Source organism: Dipodomys ordii, unplaced genomic scaffold (assembly GCF_000151885.1).
Source record: "Dipodomys ordii isolate 6190 unplaced genomic scaffold, Dord_2.0 Scaffold5, whole genome shotgun sequence".
In the NCBI taxonomy this organism is placed as follows: Eukaryota; Metazoa; Chordata; class Mammalia; order Rodentia; family Heteromyidae; genus Dipodomys; species Dipodomys ordii.
Window position 1 is genome coordinate 19,628,917 of NW_012267221.1, and position 21,177 is coordinate 19,650,093.

Consider the following 21,177-nt stretch of genomic DNA (forward strand, 5'->3'; position numbering starts at 1 on the left):
CTTCTTCTTCTTCTTCTTCTTCTTCTTCTTCTTCTTCTTCTTCTTCTTCTTCTTCTCCTTCTTCTTCTCCTTCTCCTTCTCCTTCTCCTTCTTCTCCTTCTTCTGGCTTGAACTTAGGGCCTGGTTGCTGTTCCCAAGCTTTTTTCATTCAAAGGATAGTATTCTACCACTTGAGCCATGGCTCCACTTCTGGATTTTTTTGGAGATAAGAGTCTCACAGATTTGACTTTCCTGCCTGGGCTAGTTTCAAATTATGATCCTCAAGCTCAGCCATCTAAATGGCTAGGATTATAGACATGAACCACCAGAGCCTGGCTAGTAGTCAAACTTCTAATTATTGCTTTGTATTCAGCCAACACAATCTGCTTCCCTTAGTCTGTGAGAGGATACAGGGGCAAGGCAGCGTTTATGTCTGGAGGCATGAGGGAAATTAATCCAACTTCTAGGAAAGGTGCAGCAGAGATGTCTGAGGATAAGGATGCCTTAGCAATCTGCAATCTAACCACACAGATTGCAGTAAACAGTGTGATTGCATTCCTTACAGAAGCTGTCGGGAGGTTGATCCTCCCATTTTCAACCAATTTGCAAACAAAAAACAAAACTATATTAACAGCAGTTTTTAATCTGCATCAACTTTTTTCATCATGAAGAGGTATCCTAATTCCAGTGTCTTGACAGATGCTCAATATTGTGGCCTCCAGTGATAGAGTTCCTTTGGATAAGCCAAAGGAACAATGGTATTAGCATGTGGAGATCCCTAACAAATGCACCTTCTACTCTTCTGGTTTAAGGTAAATCATTTTCTTCATTATCCCTTTTCTCTTCTTCATCATTTTCAAAGACTTTACCTGGAGCCTGGACACCACAGCAGATGAATGGACACATGCCAGCTAGCCAGGTTCAAAAGAATACTTTCGAGCGCTAAACACTGGCCAGGACAATATAGAAGGAGCTGCTCTCAGGCTTGGATCTGCAGTTGTCACAGATTATTAGGTCAATACTTGATAATGTTAGGATTGTTAACTAGGACTACAGGTGCAAAGGAAGCAATAAGAAAAAAAAAGTTACTCGTGGTTGATTTCTAGTTCTGCCCATGTTTTCAATGCTGAGAAACAAGACCAAACAGAAATGACTCTGTCTTCTATAGAGAGGTAGCCTCTTGATTCAGTTAGGCAAGAAGTTGAGGATGGTTGAGTTAGGCCCTGAGAAGTGGCTCCTGAGCATCTTGCCTCCAAAGAGCCTTTCTTGACATGCTATGATTCTATTGGTACAGGTCTCCAAATGTTCAGTAGTGAGCTCTGGGTGATTTAGGGCAAGTGGAATATTAACTTGGTATGTGTTAGGCCTTGGATTCTGGATCTGTTGAGTTGCATATTGATATCAGGGTTTTGAAAGGTTTTTGATATTGAGTTTTTAAAATTTTGTTTAGTGGTTCTGTGATCATGGTGAGCATCATGGTACCATTTGAGTTGCTCTACAACAGACAATACCTGAAGGTGCTATAGCCCCACAGCAGGCCAACACCAGTTCCTTCTTGGCTTCCTGTCTCTCAAACTCAAAGATGACATCCATAGACAACGTAGGCTTAGCGTGGAAGTATGGAATTCATTCAAGTGACAAGAAGCAAAAAAATGGTTTCAATAGAAGGTTGCTTACAAAGTGGTTCAGTCTAGGGGTTTTATAAACTGAGCTGTTCTCTGATGGGTCATAACTTATGCAAATGAGGCATAAGATAATCACAGAAGACCTGGGACAGTTACTGAAGACCTGGTCCTCAATCAGGTCTGTCCTACATATTCTCACACTCAGGATCATGGGAAGGCTAATTGAACTGAGAAGGCAAAACTAGGAGAGTGAGAGAGAGAGGGAGAGGCAGGACATTCTGTCCCCTGTGGCTGGGGTTTTTTGAAACAAACTTAACAGTTCTCAAGGTCTAGTCTCCTTTTGTTAGGTCAACAGTGCTTCTCTGTTGGGAGGTTTTTCCAGGGGCCTTGGGCCCTGACAAATCTACCTATTTAACTGATTTTTACCTATCCAAAATCAAAGGCATGTTATGGGCAAGTTGTTTGTCTCAGGAATTAACTAACCTTGCAAAAAACAGTTTCTCTTTGGGTCCACAAGGCCCCTAAATGTAAAAGCAACATAAGACACAGAAAGGATAAACAATGGTACAAAACACTGAGGAAACATGAGTTCCCCATTACCCTGGGACATTTGGAGCTCCAGGGACTTTCTTCAAGGCTACACCCTCCAGGACTCAGGATCCTGCCTCTGAATGTTTGCCGGTTCTCACAACCTCACACTGCCTCTAATGACCCAGAGCCCTTCTTTGCTTTTTCAGGAAACAACCGGGATAAAAGTCCAGGGCTGGAACTTCCTCCTCTCTGTGTGTGGCAAGGCCTGATGTACTCTAGGCCCTTTGAGTCCCGGAAGTCCAGGACACACCCAACCTTGATTGCAGTGTCTAGAATGCTGGAGCATAGGTAAAAGGACACAAGCAAAACACAACATGAGGGATCCACTAACAGACTGCTCGGTGAGTAGCTCAATGAAGTTTGTGTGTCTCTTTGAGGAGGGAGGGAGTAGATTCACGTATTAAAGGATTTTTAACTTTAGAAATGTGAAACTCTCAGAAACCAAACATGTTAAGGTATTATAACGTCTGTGGTTTTACTTTGGTTTAATTTGACACAGAGCTTATTCTAAGAAATGGCTGTAATAGTTATTTTTCATTGTCAAATTTGTAGGAAAAAAAATTAAGTGAACGTGTAGTATCATATTTGGGTCCAGATGGTGGATGTTTCTAAAATAGTTTAAGATGCACACCAATGGTGACAACACTGTGTGTGGAACAGATACAAAATCATGCAGCATGTCTGTAACCAAGAGTTGTCTGTGAGAATGAAACTAGGGAAAACTTTTTTGCTTTCTTCCACCCTCCAAAGTATTTAGAGTTAACAATCCCAAGACCTGTAATATTCAGGGTAAACTCTCCAATCTGTTTACCCTGTAGTTGTTCTCGTGTATTTATTCATTCCCAGGAGCATTACTACAAATAGAGGATCGTCATAAGTCCAAAGCCATTGTGAGGTCATTAGTAGAAACGGCTGAGATACGATTCAGAAGAAAAGAAGCACCTAAAATAAAGGGATGGTGTATTTGTTTTAAAAATACAGCAGTTGAGGATTGTTCATGTCTTATCGTAATAATGATGCTGAAAAGCTAAAATGGTAACATGAGAAGCAAGGGCCTATAGTCATTATGTATGTGTTTTATTAGAAAGACTATGGAGAAGGAAATAGGCACTGTAATAAAGCCATAAAGAAAATAATCAACAGAGAATTATTGATTTCCTCTTTGTTTATTCAAATAATAAGGAAATCACAGGCTTAGAAAAAATGGAACTATACCTACCATTTTTCAAAATGAGTCAGAGAACCTAAATGAGATGAGCTAGTAAATAGTCAGCTTTACCTGTTTACTTTTCTATGTACAAAACTAAGTGTGTTTAATGTATAGTGGAATTTTAACAACATGGTGGTCTATACCTGCTAAAAGTAAAAGTTTTTCCATTATTTCTTCAACTTCAATCTCTCCATTAGTAATTACAGATAACTTTTATTTTTTTCCAAATTTTTATTGTGACTAAGTGGTTACGTAATTTCCCAAATTTCACAGTATACAGATAACTTTTAACAAAGTCTTTTATTGATAATTTGTTTATTTACATTTTCTTACTAGCCCACTCTCCTATCTCAATGTTAATACCTGTTTTGATGGGTTTTGCTTTTTGTTGTTAATGCCTGTATGGTTTTTGGGTTTTTTTTTAACTGTACAGGCTTGGTAGGGTGGGACTGGAATGATAGAAATGGAACTTGACACTGATAGTCATCAAAGGAGAAAGTCAATGCCAAGATAATATAAAAGAGCAAATAAATGAGACAAAGTTCTGTAAAAAAATTTAAAAAAGGAAGAAAGTAAAAGGGAACTAAGGCCTAACATCCTTTTGGTAGACAGCGCAGTGTATCATCTGATCAGGTCCTGGGAGAAATATTTTCTAAGAAGCTTCTAAAGACCCTCATCTCTTCACTCTTGTGTCTCTTTAATGACACAGTGCTGGGGATCTGGGGCTCCTTATCCTATTCTGAGCTGTTGTTCCAAGGACTTTAGTCCTTGTCCATAATTCTGAAGGTCATTTCTATGGGCTTATTGCCATCAACCATATCCAGGAGTCAAGAGGATACAGATATCTCTTCTTCCCCTGTTTTTGCACCCTCTAAAATCATGGTTTATTTATTTATTAGTTTATGTGCAACTGTCTCATCTTCATCAAAGTGGTTTCCTGGTGCACTCAGGAAACTATGCTCTGTGAAGATGGGACTAGTTTGTGAGTGAGATGAGATAAGGATGTAGATTGCTCTAGAATGTTCACAATTCATTATACAGTTTTAGCAACGAACTCAAGGTTTTAATAGCCTGCAAAATGCTTATCCCCTGAGTCCCAAGAGCTGCACAGAGCACAATTTACTTAGCTATATTTCTTAACTTGGTCCACAAGTAGATCATAGTGGGTTACATGAAGTTCAATGGAAAAGAAAACTCTCTCTCTCTCTTTTTAGTTTTGCCAGAACCAGGGCTTGAACTCAGGGTTTCAAGTTCTCTGTCAGCTGTATTTGTTTATGACTGGTATTCTATCACTTGAGTCATAACTCTAGCCCAGCATTTTGCTGGTTAATTGGAGATAGAACCTCATGATTTTTGGCGTTGGCTGGCTTTGAATCACAGTCCTCCAGTTCTTAGCCTTCTGAGTAGCTAAGATTGCAGGTATGAGTCACTGGCATTTGGTAAAAGATTTTTTTATGACAGAGTTATTATACACACCTAAAATTATTGCTTTTTCTCAGTCATAGTTAGAAAGTTTAGTAATTGTTAGGACTTGTTGCTCAGCATATTAACTAAAAAGGACAGATAACAGTATACATTTTAAAATATGGTTTATAAATGTGTTTCAATATGGATTCCTCTGTAATCCTTTTGTATTTTATACATTTAAAAATAGTATTCTGACTCAAACAAATTTTCAAACTACCAAAGGGAGCCCCAGTACAAAAGGCTTTAAAAAGTTCTTTGAGGTCATGGTCCAATGAGAAAATTGGATTGGTAGCTGGGTCTTTCAACCTTGAATAGCCAGGTCAGCATCTGTTTTCAAATGGAGTAGCACAAAGATTGCCTAAATATTGCAAGGCTTTTCAGTAATCTTCAGAGTGTCAGAACTTATTTAAAGAAGATGTTTTATAGTTCTGTTTTTGAAAAAGAAAATAATTGGCCCTAGGCTTAAAGCCTGTGAGCTCAGCTTCCTTCAAAATCTAAAAATATGCTATGGGAAGTCATCCTCAAATCCATGTTCAGAGAAGCAGACAGGATCAAATTATCCCCAGAGGAGATAATCCAATCATTTGAAAAAAACAGAAAGTGCCACCTTCCTAAAAAAAACAATGGGATACGATTCAATAGCATATAACAAGTTGTGGTCAGCATTTCATTTCTTAGACACTCAGGATCCAGCAGAGCCTAACAAAGCCAGCCTCTGGTGTCCACATCACCAGCTTCTTCCCTCACACCATCAACTGTTGAAACATCACCAGCAACTCTTCATGTTAATGATTTGGTTCAGATACCAGTCTGAATTTCCCACTTTGGCAAATCAACTTGGGAGTCTCACCAGTTGTGTCTATCATTAACTCAGAAGGTGCTAGTGAAAAGGACAATAGCTCCTGGGAGAGTCAGAGATTGTACTGCAGAGATGAAAAAAAACATAGCATAGATGCTGTGTGGTCCACAACATCCCCTGGTATGCATCAGTAAGATGTGTCACATGCCACTCTACATTGATGACACTTCTGTCTTCTGAGCTATAACAAAAGAGACAGAATGGAGTAGATTGTGTTTTCTGTATTACCTATCTATGACTGCCTGCTACAGGATTCCAAATATTAAGAAGATGCTCGATAAATACAAATACTAGTTATTGCAAATAAGGGAAACCATGGGACCTATGTTTCTTTGGACCTGGCTTACTTCACTTAATATAATTTTTTCCAAGTTTTTCCATTTTCTAACAAATGGGGCAATGTCATTCTTTCTGATGGAGGCATAGAATTCCACTATATAGCTAGCTAGCTAGATCTATCTATCTATCTATCTATCTATCTATCTATCTATGTGCGTGTATACATATATATGTGTGTATATATATATATATATGTATATATATATATATATATATATACATATATATATATATATATATACATATACCACATTTTCTTGATCCAATCATCTACTGAGGGGCATCTGGGTTGGTTCCATATCTTAGCTGTGGTAAATAGTGTTGCAGTGAACATAGTTGTACTGGTAGCTTTAGTATGGTCTTGTTTATGATCATTTGGGTAAATGGCCAAAAGTGTGATTGCTGAGTCATAGGGGAGCTCTATGTGGAGTCTTTTGAAGAACCTCCATACTGCTTTCCAAAGTGGTTGAACAAGTTTACACTCCCACCCACCATGCAGTAGGGTTCCCTTCTGGCCACATTCCTCTCCAGCATCTGTTGTTATTAGATTCTTGATTATAGCCATTCTAACTGAGGTGAGGTAGAATCTCAATGTTGTTTTGATTTGCATTTCTTTTATGGCTAGAGAGGTTGAACATTTATTCATGTGTCTATTGGCCATTTTTCTTTCCTCTTCAGAGAAGTTTCTCTTTAAGTCGTTAGCCCACTTATTTATCGGGCAGTTGTTTCTTTGAAGATTTGCTGTTGGGGGATTTAATTTTTTGAGTTCCAAGTATATTTTAGATATGAGACCCTTGTCCGTTGTATAGCTAGTGAAGATCTTCTCCCAATCCATGAGCTTTCTATTAATCTTGCTAGCTATATCCTTTGCCATGCAGAAGCTCTGCAGCTTCATGCAATTCCATTTGTCCAACCTTTTTTTGATTTGTTGTGTTTCTGAGTCTCTATTATGAAAATTTTGGCTTGTGCCAAGGAGACCTAGGGTTTCTTCTATTCCTTCTTGTAATGTTTTCAGGGTGTCTGCTTTGACCCCGAAATCTTTGATCCATTTAGAGTTGATTCTGGTGCAAGGTGATTATAAGGATCTAGCTTTATTTTTCTACAGGTAAATAACCAATTTTGCCAGCACCATTTACTGAAGAGAATGTCTTTCTTCCATTCTTTTTTTTTTAGCTCCCTTATCGAAGATTAGGTGGCTGTAGGTCTGTGGCTTCGTTTCTGGGTTTTCAGTTCTATTCCATTAGTCATCAGGTCTGTTCTTGTGCCAGTACCAAGCTATTTTGAAAAGGCCAAAAGCTATGTACATATGACCATATAAGATAATGTTAAGTGAAATGAACCCCAAGATAAGGACGCAAATATATTTTTTCTTTCTTGCTATTGTTTCTAATGTATTTATAATGTATCATGTGATTTTTTTGTTGCTTTGTATGTTCCCCATGGTATAACCCCTGTTTTCACTGTATTTGATGTCAGTGCCCTGCGTCTTGTATATACACTTCCCTAATTCCGGGAGGGGAAGGGAAAAACCAAAATGCTTATATAAGGGGGTTGACCCATTGTAACAAAGACACTATGCTGAAAACTAACTTTACAACTTTGGCAGAGGGGGCGGGATAGGGAAAAACAAAGGACGCAAGAGTGCTCAATAGGAAATGTCCTCATTACCTTGCTCATGCAACTGTAACCCCTCTGTACAATAAAAATGTACAAATAAACAAACAAATAAATAAATACAAGTAACCCCTTATTTGTAGGGGTTGTGCTTTGAAATATCACGTCTAAGGAACTAGAATTCACATGGAATCAGTAGCACAGTGCCTGGCATGAGAAAAAGATCTGTAAAAAGCTAAACTTTTCATGTAGTTTGATATTTTTCTCATGTTTTTGAGAGATAGAGTCAGTACATAGTCCAGGCTGGCTTCACGTTCCCAATCCTCCTGCTGCAGCTTCCTGTGTCAGGGACCACTCATGTGTGCCATCACCTGGACCATTAAAGTTTAAGTGGGATATGATGATTTGTTTAACACCAAAAGGATCAATGTTGTGTTGTTTCAAAGATCTATGCTAGCATATATAATTTTAAAAAAGTCTAGAGTCACTGAATTTAGCTTCAATCATTCAAACTGTAAAGCCAGAAAGCTCAGTGAGGCCACCTTTGATATAAGCATTTCATATAGTTTACAAGTCATTTTGTCTTGTCATTTCCTGTGTTAATTGCCTAGATTACCAAGTTCTTTTGTGAAATGGTACAATTTATACAGCCTTTGTTTCCAGCTGTGGGGCAGGAACACTTTCCTAATGGATGACTGACAAATGCCTGTGTATGCTAGTTGTGTTTGTGGAAGAATATTTTAGGGACTCAGAAATGTCAGAGGGTGGTGAAACTCTTACTGTTTTTGCTTTGTAATAAATGGTCCTAGGAAGATGTAGAATGTTCATATGAATTCATGTAATGATGTAAAACCAATATTAGATTATTTCTTGGAATGTAGTAAGGGATAGAATATTTGAAAGTTCAATGACTAGAAAAGAAATTTCAACTTCCTACCTGTGGTTTTCAGCAAAATAAACCTTCTTTTGTTTGTGGTTGGCTGACTCATACCTATAATTCTAGCTACCCAGGGCTGAGATCTGAGGATCATGGTTCAAAGCCAGTCTGGGCTGGAAAGTCTATGAGATTATGATCTCCAATTAGCCACCAAAAAAGCTGTGGCTCAAATTGTAGCATACTAATCTTGAGTACAAATGCTTAGAAACAGTACTCAGGTCCTGAGTTCAAGCCCTACTACCAGCACACATACAAAAGAAACCATCAGTACTGATTTTAAAATTTCCAGCACTGGGCTGGGAAGGTCGCTGAGTGGTAGAGCGCTTGCCTTGCATGCCTGAGGCCCTGGGTTCAATTCCTCAGCACCACATAAGCAAAAAGAAAAAAGCCGGAAGTGGTACTGTGGCTCAAGTGGTAGAGTGCTAGCCTTGAGCTGAAGAGCTGAGGGACAGCGCCCAGGCCCAGAGTTCAGGCCCCATGACCGGACCCGAAAAAAAAAAAAATTTCCAGCACTCTGAATAATGGTGGGGTAATTTTTACAAATTAGCTACCAAAAAAACAACAGCTTTGGTTCTGATGGATTCTCCCATTGATTTGCTTACCTAACATTTCTGACCACAATTCTGTTCCATCTAATGAGGAAGTTTGTTAGTTAAACTTTAGCTCTTTGGGCCTTAACTGTAAATAAGAGGATTGGACTACATTGGTTTCTAAACTGTGCTCCATAGAATCTCTGGAGTCCTCTCTGTTGAGTAGAAGTGAAGTGGGAAGAAGAGATGAATCCCAAGTTAATGTCAAGAAATTTCCATGTATATATACATCCTACTTTCTCTCTCTCTAATTTATCTTTCATAGATGGTCTTTATGATCTACCTTGGCATTTATATAACCATACTTTTCATAGTTTTTGCATTCAGTTGTGCATATATAATACAAGATGAAAAGTACTGAACTATTGATTCTAAATAAGGAATTAAGCTGTGATAATGGAATTATTCTTAGCAACCCTATTGTCTGTTGATGTCAACTTTATCTCAACTTAGATCTGGGATTGTGGGAGTTTCCAGCACATTGTATATAGGTTCAAAGATAAAGATTCTCTTCATTGTTGTCATAAGCAGAACATCCATCCCTCTCTTATCTGATCATTAGATTAACAATGTAACTTACTGGAAAACTTCCTGGTTGCATTTGCTTGGACACACTGAAGTTAAGAGAATGAAGCCCTCACCAATCCTTCAGCCCTTTAAGTCCACAGAGTACAAGGGACCCAACCATAGACAGTCCACTGCCTGAAACAACCTTGCTCACCACTCTGTTTGAGTACAAGTATTTTCTGTAGGTGCTGTGATATGAAAAGATCATCTCTAAAACCTAGAGTAGGAGGCCCAAAGATCAAGAGAAGAGATGCATGTGCTTTTCTTGAACAACCCCCAACTTCTTTAAAGTTGGCTCTGAATGTCTTTGGAAGACTAGTACATTTTTCTTTCCACTGGTCACCCAAGTTTTCAGTCTGCTTTATGAACCTTCAGGGTGGGCTGGCCTCCTGAAATCAGTCACTTGTTCAGAGGATAAAAAGTATATCTCAAGGAATGTTAGCCACTCAGAAAAATCCTCAGTGCTTTTTACTCATTTCTGTGTCAGCTATGGGCAAGGTTCTCCTCGGAGCTCTCATCCTCACACTGCTCTCCAAGCTCGGCCCCCGGTGTCCTCTCTTCAAGGCTGTTGTATGAAGGCTGACCTCAGATGATAGTGGACTGGGAAGAGAGACCTTTTTCTTTAAAAAAAAAGATCCATCTTGGGGTTCTTCCCTTCAACTCCCAAGTCTACCTATGGGAAAGGGAAAGGGAGCTCTTTCTTTTGTGCCCAAGGCACCTTGTTTTCCCCCAGCCTCAGTAAAACCCTGCCGTTCATCCAAATCTCTCCATCTTGCCCAGAGCCCATGGTAGCTTAATTGGATAATTGTTTCTGCTTTGCTTGGATGACAGAAGAAAAAATAAATAAATAGAACAACACATAAAAATACAAAGCTTAACACTGGGAGATGTTTCTGAATTCATCAATTAAGAAAGCTGCAGAACCTATAAAGAAAACATAAAATTTTATTGAACATGAAATAAGATTTGAACAAATGAAAAGATTTATAATGTGTTCTTGGCTAGGAAGTCTAAATACCATTTTAAAAATCCATTTCTCATAATTATATATTATATGTACATAGATGTATATACATATGCATAATACAATTCCAATTAGCATTCCAATAGGAATTAGGAAAGAAAACTTTATAATTAGATACCTTTCCATGTGGAAAAATAAATACCCAAGATAGCCTGAGAAATTTAGAAAAGGAAAGAAATAACTTTGCTCGAAGCAAGAAATAAAGAAAAAATTGTTAATATCTTTATGACTTAGGTAGAATACACACTGTGCAGTATTGCCTTCTGTAGTATTGCTATTTTATGAAACATAAAGATGTTTCAGAATTTATAACAAAAAGTTAAGACTTTGTTAGAACCATGTTAAACTTCCTGTTATGAAAACTCTAAATAAGTCTAATAAGGCCTCTGTATTTCTCTTACATACAAAGTAAGTCCGGAAATAGACAGTGAAGATGTCAGGTATGCCAGCAGGCACGCGGGCTATTTTGTGATCTTGGTTCATGCTGTCCAGTTGCCTTGACTGTCATTTCTAAGAGTACAAAGCATGCAAAACAAGGAGGCTCATGAACTGAAACACCAAAAGCAAAACAAAGGCTTTCTGTTACATATCTTCAGACAGCCTTTAGTGACACCATTACAGATGTACTGAAGGAAGCTGAGAATTGTCTTCATTTGGGGGATATAAATCTGCTGAACATTTCTGTGATTTCTGCTCCTGGCACCAAGATGTGCTTTGTGGGATGCTCTTAGGTGTGATAAGAAGAAAGCAAAAGGCTTAGGAAGGAATGTAGTGAAATGTTGAGTAATAAACAAGACAGCTGTATAAGGTTTTTTCCTGTAGACCTTCTTACCAATATTTTCCCAGTATGCCTAGAGGAGAAAAAAGAGACTTTCAATGAATCATATTACTCACAGAGGAAAAGGTAGTTTTATGGATAAGAAGCTCAGAAAGCTTGGTTGACAAATGGTGACTTTCGTCTCATGAGTATTAGAGTAGACTTATTTCTATTCAGGACAAAGGCCAGAATTCAGCCCCTGTACATTTATGATGCACTTGCACTGCAGAAAATTAGTGAATTGTTTACTGCTTATTTGAACATGCCCATAATCAGATTGTTTGGGTTTTGTTTTTTGTTTTTTGGACAAACTGGGAGATCTGACTATCTTGGGCCATATTCCTGTTGGACACAAAAAGATCAGAACAGCAATGCTATCTGCCATTCCAGCCTGCATTCCTTCTCCAACACACACACATGCACACATACACACAAACTTTCAACCACTCTATGAAGTTAACAAATTCCTTGTGAGTATTCTACACCCTCAAGGCTCTCCTTGTGGACCAGGCAATTTCCCTGCAGCTGTTTGGTAATAAAGGCTGAACAAATCTGATTGAAACTGCTTGAGACCAGAAGTTTTTCCAAATTTGGAAGATTTGTGTAAGCATAATGAAATGCATAATGTGACCCAGATCTAAATAAGAAATTCATACACACATATCCTCCAGGTGATTGTATACACCATTTCCTGTTCTTGTGTTGTGACTGAGATCTATCACATGAGGTCAGGTATGAAGTTTTCCACTTCTGGTATCAGGTGATTGATCCAAATGGTTTGGATGTGAAAGTGTTTTGGATTTTTAATTTTCAGAGTAGGATATTTGACCTATACTTGGTATCTACCAAATCTTTTTGTAGATTTTAGACGCTTTAAATTTAAAGAAAATTTAGACTGTAGTTTGTTTACAAATAATGAGATTTTATATCTTTGATATTGAATTACTTTGTTTCATCTCCAAAAGTAGGAACTTGGAACAGTTCATTTCTTTAGGTCTTTCTTCCTTTGTGACCCTATTTCCACTGCTTGAAGTTCTGCTAGCACCATATGCAGATAGAGGATCTAATTCTAATTCAGCTGCTGTGTCAGATTAAGTTGTAGAATCAACCTACGTTTGTTGTCACCATAAGCCAAAAATATTATTCTGCAGTAGGAAAGAGACACAAAAAATGGTATGTGTTGTCCTTTCAACTAAACTTTTGACATTCCTGGGAATGATAAGGGTCATAGGAAATCACATTCCAAATGTACCTCACTATTGAATTGTTTGTATTTGGCCCAGGAGAGAAACTGATAGACTAGATTTATTTTTGGAAAGTTCTCTAGAACCTTCATATTCTGAAACAGGAAACTTAGACTTAGTTTTAAAAACTCATCTAAAAACTGCACATTCCTGTAGCTTCACAGTCATTTATGATGACAGCCATCATTACAGCAGGGGACTCTATCTTTAGAAGTGATCATAAACCTCCTGTTCATCTTTTTTTTTCAGTACAATAAAATATACAAGAGCTTAAAGGAGTTTGCTCAAAATGGAGAGAATTTCTGCAAGCAGATCACATCTGTTCTTCAGCAAAGGTACAAAATGCACATTTGCAATGAACAGTTTCCCCTCTGTAGCTGTAGCAAGCAGTATGACCATAGGAGTAATTATAAGCTGCCCTGATTTCCAGAACACAGTGTTATATTTTGTGCTCCTTGAGAGACCTATTTGAAGAATGATTCTCTGTATTGCGCATTCATCAATGGGGCACTTTAAAAACCAAGGAATAGCAGGAAAAATATTCTGTTTTGGAAGACTAGTCTCTTCTATTTCTTCAGACTCGATTTTTCACTCGTTTATTGCCCACTGTTAGATCTGATGTGCATGTCCATTATTGCACTATTCATACTGATGACAATTATTAGTTTACAGTTTTTACTTCCCTAAAAGAGCAGAGGTCGTGTGCTACTACATGTTACAAGCTGAGCTTTTCAAAACTAGTCTTTTGATTTCTTTGGTAAATGTTGGTCAGCTGGCTGGCTGGATGCCTGGATGGATGGACCGATCGATGGATTGTGGATCGATGGATGGATGGATGGATAAAAAGTCCCAATTTTCAATATCACCTTCTGTTAATTCTTATGTGTGATCACATGTAAACCTTTACACTGTGTTAAAGTGGGCACAGTGAACTCAGCCAAGAGAGCAACAACAAAGATATTTGCTTTCAGTTTTTAGAAAACCCAAGACTTACGCTGTTTCCTAGGCTTACTTTTAGGCCTTTAACCTGCCACTAGACAACTCTATAATATATAACTATTCTCCAAATTTAACTCACCATGTATATTAGAAAGCATCTCTCTCCTAAATATTAGGAAGAATCTGTACCCAGATTGCTGTGCTGATTATTTGACATCTAGGAGTTCAAAATTAGTGTCTGATAGAGCACTACAAAGATCAATGGCAGGGGATGAAAAAAATGTCCACTGCTAAACTGACTCAAGAACAAACTGAGGAGAGCTGCCAAAGTCACTGCTTGCTAACTGCCCTCTTGCTTTCCTTTATCCAGCTCTCTCCATATCACCACCCTGCCAAAGATAATTTACTAGCAGAACCTTCATCTCTTACTGGAGTTTCTCTTGAAGTCAGTCTCTAGGACCACCATCTTAGTCTTACTAATGTGTGAAATAATCCACAGAACTTGAATACCTAAGCACAGTTGCTGACTAGAAAAATTACAAGACTATTTGTAAACAAAAAAGCCTGCACAACATAAATGAAGAGAGCAGAACTAATTTTTTTAGGAAGGTCAAAAATGATGTTAGATATTGGATCATTTGCGTGATAGATACTTCTATCAATATTTTTAAAGCAAACTTGATACAAATAAATCATTTCTGCTTAGTAATCACCACTAATATGGCACCATTAGGATTTGCTAGTCCTAGGGCTTGAACTCAGGACCCCAAGCTTCTTTGGCTCAAGGCTAGCTAGCACTCTACCACTTGAGTCACAGCACCATTTTTTTGCTTTTTCTGTTTATACGGTCCTGAGGAATCAAACCCAGGGCTTCATGCATGCTAGGCAAGCACTCTACCACTAAGCCACATTCCCAGCCCTAAGATGGCACTGTGAGATACTGTATGTTGATTCCTGATAAATGAGCATTTGCCATGCCTCCTCACACTTCATCTCTCAACGTTCCTCTCCATACTCAGCTATACGATTATGCAGTTAACCTGAAGGAAATTTGTCCTCATGAAAGGAGATGGTATTTATTTCAGGAGAACTGTTATATAATGGGCTCAAACACTATTAATCTAAGACTTTAAGGCCCACTGTGTACTTTGGACCATATTTGTACATTTCAGTGGCAAAGACTGCCGCATTCCCTAGGATCAAATCATTTCTCTCCCTAGGGGGCGATGTGATCCAGAGGGCACAACCTCTTCCTATTGAACTTGAACTGACTCAACAGAATAACTCACTCTACAAAGAAGAATGCTCAAAACACAACTGGCATTGCATTTACCTTTACTCTCCCAGTCTTGTCAATTCAGAAATTATTCCCTTCGCCATATATAAGGTTAAAGACTAGTTCCTACCAGTGATCCAGTAATGAGCCCAGGACTTATTTTCCTCTTTAGTGTGAGAGCATCTTTCTTATAAATCAATAATACCTATTCTTTGTATTAGATAAATACCTGAAAAACAAGTAGTCTTTAAAATCAGCTATTCTGCTTAGGGATGAGTAAAGAGAAACCCCATAAGACAAGACAAAATGATGCTTATGACAGAGAAGATCCTGAAGGCAAATTTAATGGTAGCTTGTGGCAGATGCCATGATGTATCTATGGGCTGGGCTTCTTTCAGTTGGCAGCATCATCTTGTGAAGTATATTTCATAAATATCTGTAAATTAGATGAATAAGTATTTAAAAGATTATTGATTATTTTTAATTATTACTATGCCAACATTATTAGAACAAATTTGTTAGTGTCATTGGAAATTTACATTTGTAGACATCTTGCTGAGGTATCCGTTGTAAACTGTTTCCACTCAGCAAAGCTCTGTATTCATATGTAGATATGATTTGCATTTCCAGATAGATTGTTTTCCAAGCTTAGCTGTCTTCTCACATTCATTCTAATTGGAGAGATAGAAAAGTGAGTTGTTGTTGAAATATCATTTTCCTTGGTTTTATTAAATTCATGACAATACCTAGCTTCTTTTATCCAATTAATCGCTTTTGTTTCCCTTTTATACAGTAGCAAATTCAGATTCTTTGAGAGGTACCCAGCAGCTCTTACTATCCCTAATGCCAAAGTCCTCAGGTACACTTTAATATAATTACAACCAGAATTAAAAGAGACAAAAGCACATTTCCAGAACCATTTTATGAGTATTTGGCTCTCAGCACCATTATAGCTATGTTTAAACAAGGCTTGATGGGGGAAATCAATTGTTCCTCTGAGAGGAAGCTCAATTGAACTTTCAAATGGCAAAGCCACCACTTTAGACATCAACAAAGTGGTACAGAATAAAGAAGAGTAGCTGACTATTTGTCTCCTCTACAATGATCCATGGCAGACATTGTGATTTTTTTTAAATGCAAAAATAAAATCATTGATGAATCATCACATTTCTATTAATTATCCTGAATATTCTTAACTCCTACAGCTTCAGTTCACTTGCATACTGAAGACTTCTAAAAAATGTATTATTAAGCAACAGGAATTACCTGTACTTCAAACCATGTATTTGGTAGAGCATTGGATGTTTCCTTCCTCCTAGATATACCTTAGAACCACAAGGATAGTATATTCAAAACACAGTCTGTCACCTTTTCTTTTTTCTTAATTTTTATTTATTTTTTATTGTGAAAATACTGTACAGAGGGGTTACAATTACATGGGCAAGATAATGAGTACATTTCTTATCAATGTGTACATTTCTTATCAATGACTAGATTTCTTATCAAGATAATGAGTACATTCTTATCAAGTTGTAAAGTTCGTTTTCGACTTAACGACTTGTACATCTCATTGTTGCAATGGGTCCACCTGTATCCCTATTTAAACGACTTGTTTTCCCCTTCACCTCCACAAATTATACCGACATCAAATACAGTGAAAGCAGGGGTTATACTGTGGGGGAGGGACATACAAAGCAACAAAGAAATGATCTTATAAATGTGTTAGAAACAATCACATGAAAGAAAAAAACATTTGAATACATATCTTAGGGTTTATTTTCCTAACATCACCTTATCTGTCCTTTTCTGCTTGACTCAGACATATACTAGATATTACAAATAACTATTCTTTCCAGATTTTTGCCCTGGTAACTGGAAACACCTTTCACCACATCTAGCCCAGTCCTCACAATTCTTTCTATCCTACTTAATAGATGATACTTCATACTTCTCTCTTCTTAACCCCTGTATAGCCATGACTTTTTTCATCTGTGGCCATCTTCATGGTTCTGGCAATTTTCATTCAAATTAGTCTTTTTGTGTGTGTTACTTTCATGCAGCTATATAATTTTCATGCTACACAAAGTTCCTGGGTGAGCTAGGTAAGCAGAAATAAAACTGGAGTCTGAATTTGTCCTTTAGATCTAGAGCCCTATCTCATAGAAGCATCCCTTCAAACACCTCCTATTTATTTTATTTTTCTTTCTCTCTTTTGTTCTACCTCCCTTTCTTTCTTTGGTGGTACTGCGGTTTGAACTTGGGACCTCATGCTTGCTAGGCAGACATTTTACCTTTGATCCACACCTTAGTCAAGTACCTTTTGTGTCTAATCCAAGCCAAACTACCACAACTTATGGAGTACCTATAATTCTATCCTTTTCTCTAATGTATATTCTACTCTGCAACTCTTTTTAAGATCCTTTAAAGAGGCTTATGACCTTCAGGATCAAATTAATCCTTCATAATATTTTAGGGAAAAAAATCTTTGAGATTCAGGCCCCTGCCTTCTATCTTTTCTCTCTGCAGGCTCCCAGGAGTTCTGACACTTTCGTTCTTACTGAACCACAAGCTGACACAGTCTTGTATATAACATATTATTTTAAAGAAATACTAGAAAAATAAAATCAGAGAAGAAATCATTTATCTAGTACAACCTATAGACAGCATTGTGTTAGATGTATCTGACAGAGCTCAGTCTCTTTTGTTTTATTTTCACAACCAAATGTGGTATATATCTACTTTACATATCCTTAGTCTACAGACAGGGACAGGAAATAGATAGCATATTTTTATTCTTATCTGGCCCAACCCAGGCTCAGTGCAAAGGCATTCTCCAAGTGAGGTTGAATTACGGGGTTTTGTTGTGAGAGTCTTACACATTCAAGGAACTTGGTCTCATCCTTAAAATCCTCTATACGAAGGGATATCAGCATCCTCAATCCCAGTGACTTTCAAACACTGTAGTTCATAGGGTCTGTAAAGTACCCTCAACAGTTTCATCAGGACATGAGGAATACATGAACCAGCTCTGCTCTTTCTTCATTCCCTCTTCTACTTACTCAGAATAACTGTTCTGGTAATGATAAGTTGATTGGGTATAAAATATGAGTTTCCAGCTAAGAGTCTTAAAACTGTTTTTCTTATTCAAATGATCTGACTTCACCATAGAAATTCATCCCCACCCCAGGCACTTCTGGACACTCAGCTTGGGAATGAGTAGACACAGAACCTGAAGTTCTAGAGCTGACATAGTTCTCATGTTCCTTGGACTAGTGTAAAAGATGATTCAGTGATAGCCAGGACATTTAAGAAGGGTGTCATCTATATCCCATCTTTCTAGTTTACCTTCTGATTGTCAGGAATCAGAATCTAAGCCATCAGCTGTTGCTATAAAGTAAGTGAGTAAAGTGAGCAAGCCAGAGCCTAGAATAACAGAGCTTTGTTTGGATTCCAATTGCTAACTACTTTTATTTTGCTTTATATTTTTATTGTTATTGTTATTATAAAAGTGATGTTCAGAAGTGTTACAGTTACCTAAGTCAAGTAATGAGTACATTTATTTTTGGACAATATTACCCTTTCCCCCTTCCTCTCTCAGTTTTTCCCTCCTGTCCCTACCCACAAATTGTGTATTTCATTTTTCATGTAATGTCTAGGAGTATCACTGCTGCATTTGTTCATCCTTTGTCCCTCCATTTATTTTGCTTTTTAATATACAAATTTAAAACATTTTTATATAGTCATTTTTGTAGTGCTGTGAATTGAACTCGGCTTCAGTAAGCATTTTAGGCAAGTACTGAGCCACTGGGCCATGTCCCAAGCCCTATTGGTTAAACTTTTAATAGATATATAATAATTGTACCTATTTATAGGGTACAATGTATGCATTAGGTTCCATGTATGCATTGTGTAATACACAGGTCAGGTAATTTGCTTATTTGTCACCTTGTGTGTTGATCATTTCTTTGTTGTGAGGGCATTGGAAGATCTCTCTTCTAACTAGCCACTGTGGAATATATGATACATTGTTATTAACTGTAGTCACCCTACTATGCAATAGAACACTAATCCTCCTATCAATTTGGATTGTGGTACCCACTTCAACCTCTCCCATCCTCCTTGCTCCCCACCCCAACAGACTCTAGTAAATGTAAGGACAATGTATTTGTAAAGTGAGTTCATGACTATCCGCCGAAAGACAAATTGATAAAGCTTAAATGGAAAACATTAGCAAAGTCAACCCCAAAATGGCTACTGTTGCTGGTGGAAAGTAGGAGGTAGAAGACAGGCTGATATCATCAACTGAGCATTTGGAATGACTAAAATGCCCTTAATTTAAAAAAAGAAGGAGGGCTCTTTCTCTTGCTATCTTCAAGCATGAGAAAGCCTTAGCTCAATTTTTATTAATTTGTCATAAACAGAAGAAAAAACTAGTTTTTTAAAAAAATTTAAATAATGATTACAGCAAAATCCTCTACCACTGATTTTATGGTTACTTATTCTTATAGTTTAACTTCTACTGTACCTAAAAATATCAGTCTTCTTTCATTCAAAAGTATAACATCTTGGGGCTGGGAAGGTGGCTCAGTGGTAGAGCGCTTGCCTTGCATGCCTGAGGCCCTGGGTTTGATTCCCCAGCACCACATAAGCAAAAAGAAAAAAGCCGGAAGTGGTGCTGTAGCTCAAGTGGTAGAGCGCTAGCCTTGAGCTGAAGAGCTAAGGGACAGCGCCCAGGCCCAGAGTTCAGGCCCCATGACCGGACCAAAAAATATTAAAAAAAAAAAAAAGTATAACATCTTTTAAAATCCCAGTCAAACATTGACCTCTGATATACTGGTTGATCTTCATTACTTACTAATGAAAATATGTTGTGTTACCTTCATACTGAGAGGAAATCAGAATATAAATGGATTAGAAGTCAGCACTTGTCATTTCCTTAGTTCAAAACCATTAAAACTCACTAGAATATTCTGAGCTAGGTTACCCATCCAGAGACAGCCATATCATCAGTTTCACACATGCTAAGACAGTTACTTGGAGAAGGTAACCTCACTTGTATGAAACAATGACTGTAAAATGAAAGGAAAAATTGGAGAATAGAGTAGAAAATTAAGCACAATGTACTTATGGTGGTTATTTTAATAATCAGCTTGTTCCTGATTGCTTTAATTGGGGAAAGAAAATGTGTCAAAATTTCAGATTCGCTTTTCTGCTCTGGACTCCCTTTGCACATGTAGTGTCTTGTGGATGGAAAACAAGATAAAGTAACTCTCTTCAAAAGACTTGGAAGAAACCAAACTCAGTAGGATCGTTCACTACCACCTCTGTCTCAGGAACACCCCAAGGTCACATTTCTATTCAGCAGGCATCCTACTGCATTAAGTCATAGCTCACAAAGCAGTGTTTGTTCCCACTGACAAGCATTCTGACTTACAAAAATGATTGTTAGCAGAGTGATTTTTTTAACTACAGTTTGTGATTTAACCATTAACATCAATTAAAAGTCATTGAGAAAAAGGTTCCGGAAGATGGCAGAAAGCTAACGGAGTACCAACAGAGCTTTCTCGGAAGAAGCAGAGTTTTATCCACATCTAGAGAAACACACCAAGTAAGCTATAATTATACAGAGATTTATACCAAAGGAGAAAATTACATAAGAAAATTTTTCTGCAGCCAGCATATGAAGATGGATTTAAGCACCCACCGGTGGTGGTGAAGGTGGGGGAAGCTGCTGGGGAAGCTGTGACAAAGGCAGTGGCAACAGAAACAGCATGTATGCAGGCTCTTGTCTCACCTCCAGTGTGAACTGAAAGGAATCCACAGCCCTGCTGGCCACATACAGACCCCGAGACAACTTGTCACCGTGCAGACATTCCAAAACACCAAAAAAAGAGTGAGTACCTCGCAAAAGACATCCTCTCTCCCTCCTAGAGAACAGCATCTGGAAGGAGACCCTCACCCTATCTGATAAGAACACCATCTTTGAAAGTGGCATAGAGCCTGCCAGAGCACCTGGCTAATAACAAATGTCAGAGAAGTGGTGATGTGACATTTCTGAAGAGGGCAAAGGAATCTGATATCCTTGCACCTCCATCTGTG

General features: G+C 37.9%; 1 protein-coding gene across 2 annotated transcripts in view; it reads left to right on the forward strand.

The window, feature by feature from the left end:
- Positions 1–2,439: 2,439 nt before the first annotated feature.
- The window catches only part of Nostrin (nitric oxide synthase trafficking), a 60,744-nt gene continuing 42,006 nt past the window's right edge, over positions 2,440–21,177 (forward strand). The window contains exons 1-2 of one of the 2 annotated variants that reach the window (XM_013027838.1): positions 2,440–2,536; positions 13,113–13,198. In XM_013027838.1, the coding sequence (XP_012883292.1) occupies positions 2,510–2,536; positions 13,113–13,198 (113 nt within the window). In that variant the 5' untranslated portion in view covers positions 2,440–2,509. The remainder of the gene's footprint in view (positions 2,537–13,112; positions 13,199–21,177) is intronic. The other variant, XM_013027846.1, reaches the window with a different exon arrangement.